General features: G+C 43.7%; 1 protein-coding gene and 1 long non-coding RNA gene across 2 annotated transcripts; one reads left to right on the plus strand and one right to left on the minus strand.

Moving 5' to 3' along the window:
* Positions 1–6: 6 nt before the first annotated feature.
* On the plus strand, positions 7–4,908 carry LOC124248656 (uncharacterized). The gene is made up of 3 exons (XR_006891112.1): positions 7–192; positions 2,980–3,028; positions 4,833–4,908. It is a non-coding gene; the product is annotated as an uncharacterized LOC124248656 (long non-coding RNA).
* Positions 4,909–12,464: 7,556 nt separating this feature from the next.
* On the minus strand, positions 12,465–20,762 carry NANP (N-acetylneuraminic acid phosphatase). Its single transcript, XM_046679006.1, has 2 exons — positions 20,632–20,762; positions 12,465–15,209 (listed from the first exon to the last, which is right to left on the minus strand). Exons 1-2 carry the CDS (start codon positions 20,719–20,721, stop codon positions 14,559–14,561), a joined length of 741 nt encoding a protein of 246 aa, XP_046534962.1. The 5' UTR covers positions 20,722–20,762; the 3' UTR covers positions 12,465–14,558.
* Between the last annotated feature and the right edge of the window lie 315 nt (positions 20,763–21,077).

Here is a 21,077-nt window from a genome sequence, read left to right on the forward strand (position 1 = left end):
GCGGCGAGCGGGGGCGAGGACCCAGCTGCAGCCTCTGGGGCGTCTCCGGAAAGTTTAGCGCCTGAGGGAGTGAACTCTGGAGCTGACCTTCCTGGTCTCTAAGCCATGTGTCCCCGGTGGGATTTGGCTGTTCACAGTTCTTGGTTTAGCATCTTCTTCTGGAAACAACCAAGGGAGGCAGGACAGACAAAGGTAACGTCCCAAATTCGCAGTTGCAGAAACCGGGAGACGTAAAACTTACGGTTGCTTTCTATCATATGTTCAATCAGTAAATATTTACTGAGCACCTACTAGTGCCAGGCATTGTCCTAGGGGCTGAGAATACAGCAGTGACGGGGGCGGGCAAAAAAAATGAAGCTTAGGAGGTTAAATAACTTGCCGGGATTCATACAGTTCCAGGTGCCGAGATCTGATCCCGGAACCTGCATGCGCTTTGGCTGATCAGTCAGCTGCTGAGCCAAGACCTGGGGCTGCTTCCTCCCACCTGCTCTCCACACCTGGTGCCGCTGACTTCCTCCTCCTCCTCCTCCTCCTCCCACTGCAGTGGGACTGCTCTCGGTGTCCCCACTGACCTCCCAGTTATCCATGCCTGAGGCTTGTCTTCATTCCTTATCTTCGTGGCTCCGAGGCGTGAGCAGATCCGCCCTGGCTCCCTGACACAGCCCTCCTGGCTGGCCTGTGGCTTCTCTGACTGTCCCTTCTCAACGCTTCCTTGTGGTCCTCCTTCTCCCTTCCCTAAGTATTTTCATTCACAAGGGTCCTAGACTTGGCTCTCCACTCTCTTTGCCTAGTCTTTGGGTGATTCCATCCTGTCGCCTTTCTTACTCACCAACCTCCTGCTCTCTGTGCCTTCCTCAGTATTCCTAGTCCTGCTCTTACTCTGGTTCTCACGCTTTCTCTCTTGAAGCCCCAAAGATTCAGCTGGCAACTGTATATTCCACTTCCATGTCCACAAACAGTTTAAACTCAATTAATCAACAAGTCTCAAACTGAAATATTTCTTTCCCCTAAAACATGCTGTTTCTTTTTGTAAATCCCCATCTTGTTGACGGTCACTATCCTTGCATCTCCTCCTCATGCTCGCTTAGTTGCCAAGCCCTGTAGATTTCTGTGTCCTCTTCTCTCAAATCCCAGCCACACCATGCCGCTGTGTCAGGCCCTCCGGATCCCTCCCGAGGCTTACTAAAGGACTGCGCTGCTTTGTGCTTGCCGCCTGCGGCAGTGGCAGGTGTATTTTCTAAAACATACACCTGTGTTGTCTCTTTTCTGCCTAAAGCCTTTCAAGGGCTCTTGCTGAAATGGCTTAGCAGGTCCTTCCTTCCAGACCTGGCCCTGCCAGTCGTCAAGCCTCACCTGCACCACCAGTCTGTTCTCATCCAGCCTTCAGGCCACTGGGGCCTCCCCGGAGTTTTCTGAAAGAGGGACAGATGGTGGGCTCTCTCTCCTCCAAAACTTTGCAAACCCCTTTACCTCTCAATCAGCTTTCAGGACTAAACACAGAAATTCCCCATCGTCTTTGCTTCCTTTCCTCTGTCCTTCCAGAACACCCATGTTCACTTCTATCCAGACTTATATCACTCTTTACTTTGATAATCTGTTTACTAATTTGCTCTTCTGCTAGGTTTTTGAGCTCCCTGTGGAGCTCTGTCCCCCTCCTTTTATTGTCTGTTATCTCTGCTCCTCCCCCCAGAATCCAGCAAGTGCTGTTTGTGTAACATGGGCTACAAACCATAGCATGGGCTGCTGATGTCCTCTCCCCCTTTGACCTCCCTTAGTGATTTTCCTTGTGCCTTTGCTCCTTCTTTTCATCCCTGATGTAGAAAGGGAAGTCTTACTAGCATAAGAATACATCAAAATGCTGAAATGAGCTGCAATGCGATCTGGCATGAGGAAGGTGGATATATTTTGTAGGGACTCCACTTTGAAGGATGTGAGGACCTGGGGCAAAATGACTGGTGCAGGGAGGAGCAGGGAGGCAGGATGAAAGCTCAGCTCGGGAGGCACATGGTAGGAAAAGGATCGGGGAACGGACCAAGGGAAGTGAAATTTCAAGTGCCTGCAAGTGGCAAACTCCACACAGAGTGAAAGGCAGCCAGAGAGGACTGGGGAAGAGGTGCTCACACCATACTCTGGGCTGTGAGTTTTCCTGACCTGCTTGCTCTGAGTGAGGCTGGAGCCCTTCTGCTGTGTTTGTGACCCTCCCAGCCAGTGAGGGACACAGTGGCAGGCTACAGCACGCAGAGGTGGTCTAGCTGTGGCTAGCAAAGCCAAGACCCTTATTGATTCCAGTTTATAATACTAAGTTCCCAGGGGTGCATGCTGCTAGAGTGAAGAATTTCTTTTCTCTAATGTTCCTTACTGTCTGCTTGGGTTTTCACTCATCAGTTGGAGAATGAATCTGGTATTAGAAGATGTGAATCATATAGTGCCATTTACTAGCTGTTTGACTATGGGCCACCCAGTCATTTAACCCCTGGGATCCTCAGTTTCCTCTTCTGAAAATGGAAACTCAAAAAATAACCACTGCACAAGAGTGTACCAAGTTTAAATGAGCTAATCAGTGGGTGCTATCTGAGGGGAGCACGGAGACCAGGAATTCTCCGCCTTGGCTGTTTAAGAATCTGAATGCCAGTGCCTGGGTCCTACCCCCAGACAGTCGGATTCCATTTGCTCAGGAAAGAACCTCTGGGTTGATCTTGACTATCTCTCTTATACCCTCTACTCAGTCATCATCACATCCATGTGGCTCTCCTTTTTCAAAATTTTTTCTTTTGAATTAACATTATATTTATAGAAAATTTGCAAAAGTTGTATAGAGAGTTTCGATATACTTCTCAACCAGATTCCCCTAATATTAACATCTTACACAACCATGGTATAGTTATCAGAACCAGGAATTTAACATCAATACACTACTATTAACTAAAGACTTTATTCACATTTCACCAATTTTTCTAATGTCCTTTTTTTTGATTCCAGAATCCCACCATTACCATTTTAAACCAAGCTGCTATCATCTCCAGCCTGGGTAAAAGCCTCCTACCATTTTCTTTGCTTCTACTTTTGCCTTTCTCCATCCTGTTTTAGCTTTGTTGTTTCTTTATTATTGGTTAGTTTTGTAATGGTGTAGTGTTGGTCTTCAGTTTGTTTCTTAAGTCTGCAGTTTTCCTTTGATCTCATACTGCTGTTCTGTCCATTTGTGTTTGAGCTCTCGTTTACGAACTAGCATTCCATTCTTCTTAAGATGTAGGGTATGAAGCATGTGTGGGGAATTTCCTTTTTTTTCCTTGGGCTATACTTTCTTCTAGGTTTGGTTCATCGTGTTTTGTATTCTTGCTTCTCTTTTTCCTTTGGGGCAGAGGGGGAGACGAGCTGTAGCATGTTTGCCTGGGTTCCAATGTGTTCTTGCCCAAAGAGCCCCCTTCAAAACCTCTTTTTGCCCTGACATGGTGTAGATGACTTCTCCATCTCCTACCCACTGTATCTGACATCAGTTTGATTTCCCTGATGAGCTAGTTGTTTGAGGGCTGGGTATTTTGTGCTCTTTTGCTTTCTGTAGTCAGGTAGCCAGAGGGCATGGCTGGGACAGGGGTGGGGCAGGGTGAGAGGTCAGCTGAGGAGGATACAGTCTTGTTAGAATATCTGGGCTCGGTTTTCTCTTAGAAGGTTTGAGGGATATCCTGTATTATTTCTCTGTACTGTTTCCCTCGACCCAGAGAGGGTGATTCTGTCCTTTTAGAGGGTATACTCAGGCTTCAGAGCTACCTGCCAATTCAGCTTTTTTTTTTTTTATTGAGGTATAATCGACATATAACATTATATTAGTTTGAGGTGTACAACATAATGATTCGATATTTGTATATATTGTAAAATGATCACCACATTAAATCTAGTTAACATCTGTCACCATACATAGTTACAAAATTTTTTTCTTGTAATGAGAACTTTTAACATTTACTCTCTTAGCAACTTTCAAATATGCAATACAGTATTGTTAACTATAGTCAGCATGCTCTACGTAGCATCTGCGTGACTGACTGACTTTACAACTGGTAGTTTGTACCTTTTGACCACCTTCGCCCATTTCACCAAACCCCAGCCTCCACCTCTGGCAACCATCAATCCATTCTCTGTATCTAAGAGCTCAGTTTTTTTTTTTTTAATTTCCTAAGCTATAGCCAATCAAATAGTTTTTAAATTTCTTTGCTTTGCTTCCACCTATTCCACCTAGTATTTCCCCTAGCTCCTGTCAGTGGAGTGCTCCTAACCACTTCCAATTTGGTGCTGCCCAATTTGAATCAATTTTTGCTCAAATAAACTCTTTAAGATTTTTAATATGCCTCAGTTTATCTTTTGACAACCGTAAGTCCAAGTATAGATTAATCTTATCATCTTGAATCAAAATGCTGTTGACAGAAGAAAATTCATTTTAGAAATTACTCCAATTTGAAGGTGTTCTGGTAACCAGATTAGGCCCGGATAGAGTTGCTCATGCTATGCCCATGTCAACGGGCCACAACTTAATTGAGTTTCTATGCTCAGCTCTCCCAGAAAAGGAAGGACCTGGTCAACCAGTCAGGGCTTGGCTGCTCAACACAAGTCACCTGGCCCAGCTCCAAGACTTCCCTTTGCTCCATAGAGGGAAAGTAACCCTACTTTAACCAATTGGCAAATGCCCAGTATAACTTCTTTGGTCTATAAAAATCTCTTGCCTTGGACAGCTTCTCAGAGCTCTTTCTATCTGCTAGATTGGATGCTGTCTGATTGATAAATCACTGAGCAAAGCCAATAAGATCTTTAAAATTTACTCAGTTGAAATTTTTTTTTAGCAGTTTTGGTGATGAGGATGGGATCCAGAGGAGACTACTGATGGCTTTGGGGACAATGAGAAACACACAGGTATATGTGCCCACTGAACCCTTTGTGTTCCCTGTCTTTCTTGGTGTTTCCAAGGGCCATGGGTAAGTTCCTCTTGTATTTGAGCTCTGCAGTTTTTGTGTTTGAGCTCCTAATCTAATTGGCTTTTCCAGTCTAGGGTTTAGCAGGCCAGCTTGAGCTGACAGATGGTTCCACCTGGAGCCTGAAGTCCCTTGATTAGTCCACAGTCCCGATTTGTTGGCTTCTTCTGGCTGAGTCAGCAGTTCCACTTTGGAAACTGCTGGTTTTGTTGGTGCACACCTAAGATAAGAGTGACAAATTTGTCTAACAGAAACTATGGAGACATGGGATGCTCAAGTTCTAAAGAATGAAGCACTCCACCTTCTGGTACCCCAGTTCCTTATTGTTTAAAAATTATGGTTCTGGAATTTGCATATATTTGCATAAATGGCAAGATCTCACTAAGGGTAATTTTGAATTACAGTGGCCACAGTAGGAAATTTTAACCTAAACTTATCCATTTACAAGGTGCCATAGGGAAAAATGAGTCTCAGCCAAGAACCCACTGTAAAGTGTAGTGGGAAGGTCATTCTTCCTCCTCTACAGTTTCTGGCAACGCAGATGGATCCTGCTGGGACATCCTCCTTACTCTGGAGCCCACAGATGGGATCCTGGGAGAACGGGCAGAGGCTGGTGAAGGGTGAGAATTCTTACTAGAATCAGCTCTCTTAGATCTCTGTCTATAGTGCCTGGTCAAGAGAAGAATGTAAAATTTCACATTGTCCCTTCCTTTCAAAATTCAGACTCTTGTGAACTTGGTTTTGGGGTGCACATGGGTTATCAATCCTTTCTCTCCCAGGTACAGCTCTTGCTTTCTTTTAAAGATTTTCTTTTTTCTTTTTTTCTCCCCAAAGCCCCCTGGTACATAGTTGTATATTTTTAGTTGTGGTCCTTCTAGTTGTGGCATGTGGGATGCCACCTCAGCATGGCTTGATGAGTGGTGCCATGTCCGCGCCCAGGATCTGAACTGGCGAAACCCTGGGCCACCAAAGCAAAGCACGTGAACTTAACCACACGGCCACAGGGCTGGCCCCCAGCTGTTGCTTTCTTGTTTGTCTCATTTTGTGTCCTGAGAACTTGACTTGGTTTTCTGCTTTCCTGGAGCATGCAGCGTGTTGGTTCTTGCACATGCAGGCAGCTCAACTGTCAGGTTGGGGGCTCTGATAGTATGGCCAGACAGAAATGTAGGATGCACTCCATTTGCAGCTAGGGTCCAACCAACTCTTGCCAGCTCTCAGGGGAATTGTCTAAGTCTGTCTTTCTTTTGGCTATCTCTGGCAGTGGTTCTGGATCTTGAGAGGGCTACGTCTTTTGCACCCTCTTTGGGGATGCATCTTGCATACTTGGATAAGTGATAAAGCTTATTGGTTTTTTTGAGTCACTTGATAGGTATACTTTTGGTTTAAAAGAAGAAAAAAAGGGGGGGGGAGGCAGTTCAGTACTTGGAGGAGTATTTTTACTGTTTGTCCTGGCTGATTGAAACCTGATGAGACATCTGAAGGAATTTTTTTTTTTAAGATTTTATTTTTCCTTTTTCTCCCCAAAGCCCCCCGGTACATAGTTGTATATTCTTAGTTGTGGGTCCTTCTAATTGTGGCATGTGGGATACCACCTCAGCATGCCCTGACGAGCAGTGCCATGTCCGCACCCAGGATTCAAACCCGCGAAACACTGGGCCGCCGCAGTGGAGCGCGCGAACTTAACCACTCGGCCACGGGGCCGGCCCCTGAGGGAATTTTTTTTAAGAAGTCCTATAGTCAGAGTTGGCCAAATTGAAAGCTGATATTCAGAGCCCAATAGGAACTTTAGGTCTTCTCACCTAAGCTAAAATGAAACTAGGAACCCAGAGCCCCATGTCGGCAAGACAAAACTAAGTTTCTGTGCTGGGCTCTCCCAGTAAAGGGAGGCTCAGGTCAACCAATCAGTGCTTGCCTGCTCAGCATGTTACTCACCCAGCTCCAAGACCTCCCTTTGCTCCAGATAAGGAAAGTAACCCTGCTTTAACCAGTCAGCAAATGCCCAGTGTAACGTCTTTGGTCTGTAAAATCTCTTGCCTCGTACAACTTCTCAGAGCTCCTTTCTATCTGCTAGATTGGATGCTGTCTGATTCATGATAACTGAATAAAGCCAATAACATCTTTAAAATTTGCTCAGCTGGGGGGCTGGCCCCGTGGCCGAGTGGTTAAGTTCGCGTGCTCCGCTGCAGGCTGCCCAGTGTTTCGTTGGTTTGAATCCTGGGCGCGGACTTGGCACTGCTCATTAAATCACGCTGAGGCAGCATCCCACATGGCACAACTAGAAGGACCCACAACGAAGAATATACAACTATGTACCAGGGGGCTTTGGGGAGAAAAAGGAAAAAAAAAATAAAATCTTTAAAATTTCCTCAGCTGAATTTTGTTCTTCAACAAAGGACTTTAATTTCTAGAGAAAAAAGTAGAAGAGGTAATTGAGAAATGAGGAAAAACGAGATGTTCTTACTATGGGATTTTTTCTTTTGAGCCTGGAATTTTGATTTAGAATAAAATTCCCCTTTAAGAGCATGTATGGTTGCCTATGGTCAAGGTTCTTGCAGGGTCCAGACCCTGGTTTGGTTCTGGTCCGTGAAGGGAGTTTATATTGCACCCCAGTGGAGTAAAGAACCAAGCCCCAAGGGTCCACCAAACAGAACATCCAGAGGTGGTTCAGGGCCATTGGGCTGTTGTCTTGGCCAGGAATCACTGGGAGCCTATAATCCTACCATGCATAGGGGCTTTAATAGCAGAGGGAATAAACTCAAAGCTTCCATGAGGTATCCCTCATCCTTTAAGCCTGTGAGCTCCAAGAAAGCAGGGCTGGGCCCATTTCCCTGCTGTGGACTCAATGCCAAGGGTACCCCACCACACACACACGTGTGTGGGGTGTGTGTATGCTCACTGCTCAAATATTTTTTGGCCGAATGAAAAAATGGACCTCAGGCTTGAAAAGGCATCACAGCTGTTACCGCTTGTATTAGTGTGCTTGGGCTGCTATCACAAAACACCACAGGCTTAAAGAACAGAAATTTATTCTCTCCCAGTTTTGGAGCTGGAAGTCCAGTCAAGGTGTTGGCAGGTTTGGTTTCTCCTGAGGCCTCTCTCCTTGGCTTGCCAACTGCCATCTTCTCCTTGTGTCTTCAGATGGCCTTTCCTTTGTGTGTGTGCATCCCTGGTGTCGCTTCCTCTTATAAGGACACCAGTCTTGTCGGTTTAGGTCCCCACCCGTATTACCTCATTTAACATTAGTTACTTTTTTATTTTATTTATTTTTTTGAGGAAGATTAGCCCTGAGCTAACATCTGCTGCCGATCCTCCTGGTTTTGCTGAGGAAGACTGGCCCTGAGCTAACATCCGTGCCCATCTTCCTCTATTTTATATGTGGGACGCCTGCCACAGCATGGCTTGATAAGCAGTGCCATGTCCGCACTTGGGATCCGAACTGGTGAACCCTGAGCCCCCAAACTGGAACATGCGAACTTAACTGCTGTGCCACTGGGCTGGCCCCCCCCCAAAATACAATAAAAATAAAAATTGTACAGTTTAAGGGCATTAAGTACATTTACAATGCTGTGAAACCATTACCACTATCTAGTTCCAGAACATTTTCATCATCCCAAAAGGAAACCCTATACTCATTAAGTGGTGACTTTTCATCCCCGTTTCAATAACTTGATAACCATAATTTTTTTAAGCCATTTTATCTTCTGTCACTTTATAAAAGTTTGGGTTGAGTATCTTATCCAGACAGTCAGCCTGATGCCCCAGAAAAAAAGAATCATGACAGCTTCCAAGAAATCCAGTGGAAATAACTGTATTGTCATATATGTCATAACTGGTTAAAAAAACAGTTTTATTATGGCGAAATTTTAGCCCTATTGCTAGAAGTAAGTTAATTTTTGAAAAGATTTTTACTTTCCCTTTTTCTCCCCAAAGCCCCCAGTACACAGTTGTATATTCTAGTTGTGGGATCTTCTAGTTGTGCTGTGTGGGACACCGCCTCAGCGTGACTCGATGAGCAGTGCGAGGTCTGCGTCCAGGATCCAAACGGGCGAAACCCTGGGCCGCCAAAGCAGAGCGTGTGAACTTAACCACTCAGCCACAGGGCCAGCCCCATAATTTTTTAAAAGTATAAATTTAATGTCCCCCATTCAGAGGATTTTAATTACAAAGAAATCTAAGAGTGTCTGTCTTAGAAGTGACCATAGGAACAGGGTTGTCAATCAAAACAGGTATCTATATCCAAGCAATGTTGAAAATTCAGGGACACAGGACAATGAGACCCACCATCACGATGAGAGTCAAGCCAAAGAATGTCATAAACAAGAATATAGAGAAAAAGAAAAGTGAAGAGATCTTAAGAAATACACTGCATATATAATTCAAAACAAAATTAAAAGAAAAAAGCTGCAGGCATGCTATAAATCTCCACCTCAAATGAGCAGCTGTGAGTAGTGACTATGGGGCACAGGATTGGTTTTGTGGTCTTGACCTACCTTAAACACAAAATAGAAAAGAACAGTTTCCATATTAAGGTGATAGAAGGTAGTACATCACTAATATTGTTTCTAGCCCAAACCCACCCAAACTAAAGTAAAGGAATTTAAACACACACATATGAACCAGGAAAACAGGCATCAACATTTTGGAAGCTGGAAAGCATGTGGACAAGTAGCAAATAATATAGTAGACCCAAGAAAGCCGAGTCTAGAGCAGCAGTGATAAAAGCTGAGGAATGCTGAGGTACACAGCAGACTGCTCCAAAGATTCAGGCACTGAAACCACCAGATACCCTCGTCCTGAAGAAGGTGGGGGGGGGGGGGGGGGGTGAATTAGGGAGGCTGGGGTAAAAGGTGTTCAAAATACAATCCCTGCCCCCCACACCAACCTGGAGTTCTCACTCAACAGAAGTTGGGATGCTTCTCTGGAGAGAGTAAAACAGAGGGTCTCTAAACGGGAGGATACCACATATAATTGGCTTCAGGTACAACCAGAAACAGAGAGAGTAAGTGACCATATGCATACCCCTGCCCACCTCCTTCCAGCTCAGCTCCCAGGGGCTGACATCAGACCTCTCCCCTTCAGTCAGGAGCCCAAGAGAGTCTTCTCTAGGAAACCAGACCAACCAAGAGGGAAGGCCTGAACACACCGACCTCAGGGGCTCTCCAACTCACAGCCTGCCCAGACACTCTACAGTAAAGGACCTCTGCGCTGACAAGCCCCATCCACTTGTGCAGAGGTTCCAATCAGCATTTTCATCCCTCCTCTTATTCATGAATAACCAAGAGTTACTGGGCATTTAAGGAAAGCCTCTAATAGGAACAAGTAGATCCAAATAAACAGATTAGAGCAACAGCGCATTCTGTGGACTCCTCAAAAACTTAAAAATTTTGGGGGAAGGTAATATTCTACTCAAAACAAAATCAGAATGTTATTAAAAAGAAATATTTAAAAAAATCAAAAAAACCTCCTGGAAATTAAAAAACATGATGACAGGCAAGAAAAAAAATCAACAGGATTACAGGATAAAGTTGAAGAAACCTCCCAAAAAACAACAGAGATGGAAAAATAGGAGAGAAAAGATTAAACAAAGTGGAAGGTTGGTAGAGGAGGTCCAACATCTGAATAGTAGAATTCCAGAAAAAGAAAGAAAAAACAGTGGGGATGCAATTAAGTAATTACATTTTCCAGGACTGAAGAACATAAGGTTTTTTAATTGGCAGGGTTCAAAGAGGGCCAAGCACATGGGACGAAAACCTACTGTCCCCAAGGCACATCATCATAGACCACTGGGGGAAAACTAAACTTCTAAGAGCTCCAAGAGAGAAAAAGAAACTGGTCACGTAAAGATGGCTGCTAGAAGACCATAGAGCAATGCCACTGAGATTCTGAATGAAAATTATACCCAACTGCATGCTGTCAGACTACCAACAACAAGGAAGACAATAAAGGCACTTTTGGATCTTAGTCTTAAAGTTTTCACCTCTCACACACCTTTTCAGGAAACCTAATCCAGGATGCATGGTACCAAAAAGGGGGAATAAATAGTGGGAATATGCAGGACACAGAAAACAGGAAATCCAACATAAGAGGCAAAGGGAATTATGAGGATGGTGAGATGCACCAAGTAGAGGGAAACCAGTCAGACTGGAGCAGGGGCAAGGGCTCCACAGCTGTACTGACCTTCCCCTCAAATGAATAGGCACAGAGAAAGTGGAACATGGAAACATGGCCTTTACCAACAAGATCAAGGATAGCGGGTAGCCAAGACCATAAAGATGTATGTTCCCAATACAAATGACTTAACCAGAAGCTTCATGACTCTTTCAGTCAATCTTAGCAAGAGCAGTTTCCTAAAACTTAGAAGCAGAGATAAAAAATCTGCCTGAACTAAAGGAATTCTGGGTTATACATACCTATATATGCAGATACACAGGAAGCTGTTAACAGCAGTGGCCTTAAGGGGAGGTGGGTCCCTGGGGAAGACATATGCAAACTTGCTGCTATTTACCCTTTTTTATTCTTTTGACTTGTGTACCACAAACAGTACTTGTTCAAAAATATATTGCTAATTAAAGAAAAAAAAAAGGATGAAAATGAAAAAAATCTGAGCTTCACGTATAGCAAGGAATTATATGAAACTTGCTTCAGTTAAACATATAAAACTATTTAATATACATATTAATATATATTAACTAATATGTTCACTATAAATGTGTTTAACAGATTGTGATAGAAAATACTTTTTTAAAAATTTTATTTTTCCTTTTTCTCCCCAAAGCCCCCTGGTACATAGTTGTATATTCTTAGTTGTGTGTCCTTCTGGCGTGGCATGTGGCATGCCACCTCAGCATGGCTTGATGAGTAGTGCCATGTCCGCGTCCAGGATTCAAACGGGTGAAACCCTAGGCTGCCCCAGCAGAGCGCATGAACTTAACCACCCGGCCACGGGGCTGGCCCTGATAGAAAATATTTCTTATTGTGGGTTGTAAAAAGAGTCTGAAAGTGCTAAACCAAGTATCTCTGTAACTAACAACAACTGTCTTTTGGGCCACTCAGTGACAAAGTGGTTAAGTTTGGTGCATTACACTTTAGTGGGCCAGGTTTGATTCCTGGGTGCAGACCTACACCACTTGTCTGTTAGTGGCTATGCTGTGCTGGTGGCTCACATACAAAAAAAGGAAGATTCGCAGCAGATGTTAGCCCAAGGCAAATCTTCCTCAACAAAAACAAAACAAAACAACTGTCTTTGCTTCAATACCTCCTGAGCACCCACTGAGTCCTGGGCAACACCAGATCTAAGACGTTCATGCACCAGTGGGCAGATGCACACACAGAATCAGAAAAAAAAATCTTTGTTTCAGCATTCCAGGTGCAGTGCCCACTTGTCTCCTCTAGGCTTTCCTCTGTAACTGCAGTGTTTGGGAGAGCCTCTGGACAATTGAGAATTTATGGCTTTGTACGAGCATACCACTGTGGGGAAACTATGAAAAAATACAGATGACAGGACACTATTGTTACATCATCTTTTAATTTTAAGGAGTATTTTCCTAAAGCAAAAACATTATTAATAAAATCATAGGTCTGGTCCAAGATTTCTTAGTATCTTCTGTAACATTCCACTCAGAAGGTAGAAAACCACAAAGTTCTTCCCTAAGGAAGGGTGCAAATGGAATGTAATATTGCATTACTGCACCGTATAGAATAGACTGTGAAGACAAGGAAACCCAGTTATTCCATTCCCCACCCCCTAGGATCACTTTTGCTGAAGAACTGCTCACTTAACATCCTAGGAGCTATCTTGTTGAGATCTGCTACCATGATCCAGCAGCGATCAACCTTCTCCAGTTAACATAACAAATGTGATGTTGCCTACATCCACCCTGTGAGAAAGCTAAAAGGACAAACCCTCAGCATCACACATCAATCTATTAGAGAAATCATGCACATCATTATTTTTCTGTCAAGATCCTCTAACTTAATAATTTTTAAATAGCTAAAATATAATCGAGGTCACCTGGGCACCATACCTGGAACTACACACAAACGTACCCTGATCACAAATGTTCAGCCTCGTGGCAACAGCACCTACAACAGTCACGGGCATAATCACATTTTCAAACATTGAGTGAGAAGTAAACACAAGAGGGCATTTGCACAATGGCGGAGTCTTGTTCTTGGTAGCAGAAGAGAAGTGACTGGCTAAGGAAATAGGTTTATGGATAGGCATAATCTAGAATCCAAGTATCAGAATCACAGGATACTTGAAGGAGTCATAGCTATACATAGCCTAACAGACAGTCTGACATTTTATATTAGTAGTTTCTTATACAAAAGTCAAAAAAAAAAAACTAACAAAAAACAACCCAGATCATTTCTTTTTTTCTTTACCATTTTACTCCAAGTTTGGTCATGAAATCATGACACAGTCTAGCCTAATGGTCGAGAGAAATTTTTCCAGTTGCAAGATGCCTTGCTATGGAGTCATTAATTAGTAAGCTCAAAGTGAATCCTGAATTGGATACAAAAATTTGTGAAACAATGATGATATATTTCTCAAAATTTGAAAAACAGGAGACTTAAGGCAGATGGTAACACCAAGAAGAGCCACTCACGTATTAAAAATGGCATCCTGGAAATGGGTCATAGCAAAACCTAATTTCCTATTTCCATCATACGGGTGAAACTATTCAGTCAGTAGAGAATAGAGGGGGCTGCATGGTTAGGCTGCACCAAGGCTGTTTCCCTCTGATACATCCACATAAGGAAAATGACTTTAGTACCCTATGTATGCACTTATCCCCAGCAAGACATTCTAGTCCCCTCAACCCCATTGTGTACCTGGGAAAAGATAGCAGAATTCCTTAAGAGGTAAAGACTGAGAGGAACCTACAGGCTCACTCTGGGAAGATGTAGAAGTGTCATGGAAAAGGAGCACCACACGATGATTTTAACAGCTTTTTTTTAACTAGAGGAATCTGTGTCATGTATACACCATAGGAAAAGTAGGGGGGCCCCTCGAAAAAGGTCATGCAGAAAAGTTAGATTCATAAGAGAATCAAACATTCAAAGTAGGCAAAAATATGGTGTATATGTTTTAAAACAAGAAAATAAAAAAATAATTTCACCATGAAATGCCTTGATTTGCATGTGACTCAGTACTTATTTCATATTAACCAGATCCAATTGCTCTGATAAATCTCTATTAGATATCTCTTTTAGACTATCTTTTTAAAAAATATCTATTTTTAAGCCAGAACATAAACCTACATTTGTACATCTGTGTACAAACTATCCTGCTTGGTGTCTTCACAGATCCAAGATACTAAAGATTAATAAAATAATTTTTTAAAAACCTCAAGTCACAGATTAACAAATAATATATTTTCTCAAGTTTTCTGGATTATACTACTCAAAGTAACTTGTATTAATATACTCTGGATTTCCAGATATAAATACTAGTCAATGGTTGATTGGCCATTAAATCAAAAGTAAAATTACTCTTAGAACTAGGTCATAGTATATGGAATGCCTTAACTTTTCTTAGTTCAAATCCTGTAATTTGACCCTAAAATACATAATCATGCCCTTTTATGTGCTTTAAGCTCACATATTGACTTTGCAGTCTATACTCTGTAAGAGAGCGGGTAACTCTAGCACAGAAGAAACTATATAATGTGGCATAGGGTATGACTTCAGTGGCACTATTCCATTTTTATTTATCCAGACTGTTGCTTTCAGCCCTGCATTGATGCCTCCTTGTATATCGGTTTCTAGTGTGTCACCAATCATCACACAGTCCCCAGGCTGTACTCCAAGGAGATCACAGCAGTAATAAAATATGGAAGGTGCTGGTTTCTCTTCTTTCTGCTCTCCACCTACAACAATAGCATCAAAATAGGACTGACAGGCACAAGCCTCGATCTTCTCCCTCTGGGTCTGTCTGTCTCCATTTGTTAATAACAGTAGGCGGACCTCCTTTCGAAGTTCAGTGAGCATGGCTTTGACATCTTCTGCTAGTGTCATATGCTGCAAACGTGTAGATTTCCACAGGCAATAACATTCTTCAGCCAATTTCCTATTGGCTGTACCACCCTTTGTTTCCTGAATTGCTTCTTCCCAGTGTGAAGTCCTTAGATCAGTAATGCATGTATTGGATGGATGAAAACATTCCTTGCTGAGTTTAACTTGAACTTTGTCACAGATGATTTCAGCCTCTTCTTTGTAATGGTATTTTGATTGTAAGAGCTTTATCACCTAAATAAAGGAAAATAATTCCATCAACACACTTCATGTCTTTAATAGCCATGCTTTAAGAAGCTGTGATCCTATAAACCCAGAGCAGAGAGATTCTAACTCTAATCATTCTGTCTTAAGGCAGCTCTATTACCAAATCATTTTTGGTGAGAATTCATTTTATTTTTAAAGAACACCAGAGTGAAGATCTCCCAACCTCTCTAGACAACTCATTCACATTTTTTACCAATTTCTATTCTAAGAAGATCCTTCATATATAGCTAATAAAAATCTTTTATTTGACAGTTTAAGTCCACAACCGTTCATTCTGGTCATGAAGACATGAAAATAAAACTTTTGTTGATATTTAGTAAGACATTTTAAATTTCTAACAACTATTATTTAGACTGTTCCCAGAAATAACACTAGTTTATCTCAACTTTTCTCATCTATATCCATGTTACGTTTTGAAGGCCTAAATTGAGCACCATATAAAATGGGACCCAATTCTATACTTTGAAAATGTGTATATAGCTCTAACAGAATCAAGCATGATCTGTGATTTCAGCAGCTTAATGACTCAGTGCCTCTTTCAAATCTTGTTTTCCAGAAAAAAAATTCAGGTAGTTGAAAGTCACCCTCTTTGTTGTGCTGGTTCTGAATCTCTCATCAGAATTAAGCACTCCCTCTCATGCTCCCACAGCTCTTTATTTTGGCTTTTATTACATTAGGTTCTTATCCATTTGGCCTGTCTTCTAACATTTTCCAAGACCTAATGGGGCAAACATTATGCCCAGTGCTCAGACACATTATTTCTAACCTTTTCTACAACTCTGCAAGGGAGTTCTCTTTGAGACGAAGAAATGGAAGGTCAGAACTGTTAAGTAACTTGTCTGAGCTGGTATTTAAACCCATGCTTGCCTTTCATTACTGTACTAGGCACTGGAGACCAGGTCCCCTGTCTTCATGACATGATCTGGTAGGGAAAATAAGCAGGTATGCAACCACCACAAATGCTGAGTTGAGTACCATGACAGTTGGGTGAACAACTATGGAAATAAAATGGAAGGAGCAAGTCATTCCACAGGGTTGTTGGGTAAGACTTGGCAGAGGAAGTAACATTTAAACGAAGGAGTTAAGAGGGTCGGGATGGGAAGAGGATAAAAATCATTCTAGATAGAAGGAATAGCATGAACAAAGACAGAGCTTGGAATTTTGTGAACTGGGAATGGCAAGAAGTTGAGTTCAGCTGAAACGGAAAGGATGCGAGGGAGGATGCTAAGAGATGAGGCTGGAGAGGCTGTTTGGAACCAGTTTGTAAAGGGCCTTGAATCCCAGGCTGTCGCAGATGCTACCCAATTCCCTTGGCACACACTATTCCCATACATTCCAATGGCTTCAGACTGTTAAGTACCTGGGTTTCTTTGCCTGAGGGCTTTATTTGGTCACAGCAGCACCCATGCACATAGGCTGGGGCTGCAGTGTTGCCCTGGGAGCAGGCCTCCACCAATGAGGGGTGGAAATTGGCGGATAAATATTACAGCTTTCTGGCCCCTTGGGAGGGATAAGGGAAGCATGTTCTGCATACTGTCTCCCAGATTCTCCACCTATCACACCAGTAACACGCTCACACAGCCTGTATTATATTCCTTTCCTGTCTTAATGCCCACTCCTCCACAGCACTGCCTGGGATTACCTCCCAAATGAATGACCTTCACTGGAAGTCCCTGTCTTAGGGACATCTGGGGAAAATCAACCTTGCCAAGATAATTTTGGGTCTTTGAGGATGAGTGCAATGCACATAGCTGGGACTACACATTGCTGTCGAAGCAAAGAGGTCAAACAAACCCTAACTATACAGGGAGTGAGTGGGCTACTCACAGCAGACATTCAATTCATCTACTAAAAAGGGGGAAAGGGATGAACAGACACATTCTTCTTCCTTCACAGTATAAGAATGACTTACACCAAAAGTACAGGAAGTATTTTTCAGGCTATTTGTGCTCATCAGAAATTGTAATATTTAAGAAAAGTCTTATTAGTCCAGAAAAATATACCAGTGCTAAGAATTTTAGGTGAAGGCAAAACACTGAAAATTTTTGCCTTATAAAGTTAAATCTCAATTAACAAATCAAACTTTTTCAACCTCCATGGTTACGTCACCATCTTTCCTAACAGTGTCAATTGAATCACTCTTGAACTATTGTTGAAGGTCCCTCTAAAGCTTTAGCAACGCTACTGCTACACAATAAAGGACACAGGCATCTAGGACTCCACAGTGCTTGGAGCCTAAATAGGAGCCGGCTCATAATTAATAAATACAGAATTCCCAATAAAGATCCAACTTCCTGTTACTGCAACTGGCAATTCATTAAGCACAATCTTGGGGCTCTGAAAAAGAATGACCTCACCTTAAAAGGGAGATTCTTATAAAGGAATAGCATACTGCTCCCAAGTTTCAAAATTTCTTCCCATTACATCCCTTGAATAACTTTCTCATCTTGTCACATGGCAACTAATTACCGATTCATGTGGGATAACAAGTAGCATTTTAATATTAACATATTTGGGAAAAAAATTTATGTCACTCATGTTAATAGTAGTTCAGACAGAAATAACACCTAAGTGGAATTAGTACGTGTTATTATTAGTACAAACTCTCTTAACAGCTGCACTGAGAGAACAGAAGTTTTGATTGAATTGATGTGGAGAAAAAGATCTCTAACTTGGATGTGTGATGACATTTTCCATAACAGTAAGGCAGGCTTGAAAAGGATTCTTAGTATAAGCCCACCAGGCATCAATAGGCCTGAAGAAAGGGGCCCTAAGATAGTGGTGGTGGGGAATACTTTGCAGACATAATACAAACTCAAACTTCATCTACTTTAAAACTCTATCTAAGGCTCTATCTTAACACATACAAACTATGCCTGCATACAGCCTAACAATTTAAGCAGCCCTCCTGTTATTTTTTGTTCTAGTCTTTGCTTAAACATCATCTACTCAATGTGGCCTAATTTGACCAACTTATTTAAAATTGCAATTTGTTCCTCCCTTCACTTTTTCTAACACACTTATAAATCTGATGAGTTATGTTCACTGTCATCACCACTAGAATGTAAACTCACAAATGCATAAATCTTTTCTGCTTTGTTCACTGAGAAACCCCAGATTTCTCTAGAAGGCTTCCTCTTGAGTAGTGACACTGACAGACAGGCCTAAAGAGAATGCAAAGAAGTAACCTTGCCAAAAGATTAAAAAAAATTAAAGTTGATATAGTCAGTATATGACTTCTCCCCAAGCCCAAGGCCCTTCCTCCTTTCATGAGTCATTCAGAGTGATTTAGGAAAGCTGGCATGTTACTTTTGAATAGACCAACATTTATGGGTGTTGTATTCTTGTGTGATAAAGCATTTCTTGTAAGTTAAAAGCACAGTTCAATTCTGCTCATTTCATAGGATATTTATAAAGGGAGTGGCAAGAGAACCAAGTCTGGAGACCTGGATTTGCATCCATCCACCCAGCATTCATTCAACATTTACCATGTGTCAAACCAAGATGACTAAGACAGTTTGCTCCCTCTTAAGAGGCTCACTATTTAGTTGTGGGCATCTGAGTTGCAAAAACTAATTATAATACCCTTTGACAAGTACATCAAGAGATATATGAACAAATACAGTGCTGGCATAAGGGAGGGTGTAAAGGCCAAGGAGAAATACAATTTGACTTTTGTTTCAGAAATTTCACTGTGGCAGGAATGTGGAGGATGAACTGGACACAGTAAGCCTGGAGACAAGACCACAGCAACAGTCTATACAGGAGTCCAGGTTTAACTAAGACAAGGGCAGGGGGACGTGCAGGAGGGGATGGTCTGGGTGACATGGCGATGGTGGTACAGTACATCAAGTGAGCGCTGGATGGTTAAGTACTTCACGTGCATTATGTAAAACCCACCTGATAGGGTTATTTAGGACTAATACCACTATTCAAATATTATAATGAGGAATTGAGGCTTAAAGTGGTTAAATAACTTGTTCAGGCACTTTCAGGGAGGCATTGGGAGAGCTGTGATTCAAAATCAAGAGTCTCATTTTAAAGCCTGAACCCTTGGCCTACAGCACCATTCGGCCTAAAACAAGAATTTAATTGCAACACACTGGCCTTTGCTGCCAAGGACAGACAGGTACATATGTATGTACTGTGGGCTGCTGGAGATGCTGGCGGCAACGCAGCACAGGGTGGTGCCTGAGATGGAGTCAAGGGTATGAAGGTGGAAGAAGAGTCAATAGTGTGGAAAGCCGCAGTAAAGTCTTTCAGACAGACTTAAAATGTCCACTGATTCTGGCAGTTTGGGAGGTGCCTAATGACCTGTCAAGTCTATTTCATTCTAGTAGCAAAGACAGAGGCTACACTGCAATGGACTCAGGAGTAAATAGGAGGTAGACACATGGAGGTAATGGGTATAAAGTTCTCTTGAAAAACATGACTGTCAAGAGAGAGAGCTAACATCTAGTGGAGGAAGATGAGTCCAAGGGAGGTGTTCTTTTTTTAAAGCATGGGACAGACCTGAATATGGAGGAGTAGAATGCATCAAGAAAGAGGACGAAGATCCAGGGAGACAAAACCTAACTAATGAAGCTTGAAGAGGACGGGACGCTCAGGGTTGGAAGGATGAACTTCTGGAGGTGGGTTTTTCACATCTGATTATCCTTGGTTACTCCTTAAAGCTGAAGGCAGAGGAAAGAAAGCAGGGGTGGATGAACGGCTGGAAGAGCGCGGGAAAGATACAGCATCTGCGGGTATAGAAAGCAGAGGCTGCTGCTGAGCAGTGCGACTCAAAGGCACGCGGCACAGCGGGGGCTTGTGCTTTGGGGGTCACCCCAGGAATCTACGAAGGGCCGCGACCGGAGCAGGGAGACCGGAGAGGAGTTTCCGCGGAGAAAATTCTCCGGAGTCGACTAAGTCCAGGGTCCCACTGACAGTTGTGAAACTTCTCGGGTCTCCTCAAAGATCCGCCGAAGCGCACGCGGTAGGGGGACGACCCTCCGCGAGGTCACTCACGGGAGGCCCGGCGTCTGGCGCCGGGACCGTCCTTCCGTCTGCGGGCCGCTCTGCCACCGCGGCAGTTTAATGACATCCTTCCGGGCCCCACGCGCTGGAGTCAGCTCCGAGAGCCCGGCTTCGCAGGGCCGGGCCAGCCGGGCAGGTCACAGGGCCGCCACCTCCCCAGGCCAGTCCCCGCGGCCCATCGTCAGGGGGGTCTCAGAGAACGAAGGCCAGCGGCCCCCGGGCCCTCCGAGACGCCCGGCCCCGGCGCGGTGTGAGATGGGAGCGGAATGGCGGGCGTGGGTGGGGAGTAAACCGAGGGGCCGTGGGAGAGCGCGGGACGGCGTGGGGCGCGCTGATCCCGCCCGCGGGAGGGCCGCGGGAGCCGAGACGTTACCTCCAACATGCCTTTCCTACTCGCCCCGGCCGTGTCGATAAGCGTGTTGTCCAGGTCAAAGAAAACCGCCCGTACCCGGCTCAGCCCCATCCCGCCAGCCGGCCGCGCGAGGCGCCAACTTGCCACCGCCTCCCACGCATGCGCGAGGCGGGCGGGCAGAGGAGGGAGACAGGGGCGGAGCCGGGAGGTCACCTGACTCTCCAGCGCCGCCGGCGGAACTCCCGCGAAGTGTCTCAGTTCCTGAACGCCTGAGACAATTGAGATCTCGCGAGACTCCGGAAGCGTGGTCTATAGGGTGCTCCGGAGGCGCGCGCTTGCGTTCCCGGGCGAGTGGTTATCTGAGCAGTTTGCTTGTGGTGGGTGATTAGAAGCGCGGTTTTCCACTTTTGTAACGTTTCTGGTTATCTGTTTTCTGTTTTTGTGTCAGAGGGATATTATAATTGTCG

The sequence above is a fragment of the Equus quagga genome, chromosome 12, assembly GCF_021613505.1.
Source record: "Equus quagga isolate Etosha38 chromosome 12, UCLA_HA_Equagga_1.0, whole genome shotgun sequence".
NCBI lineage: Eukaryota > Metazoa > Chordata > Mammalia > Perissodactyla > Equidae > Equus > Equus quagga.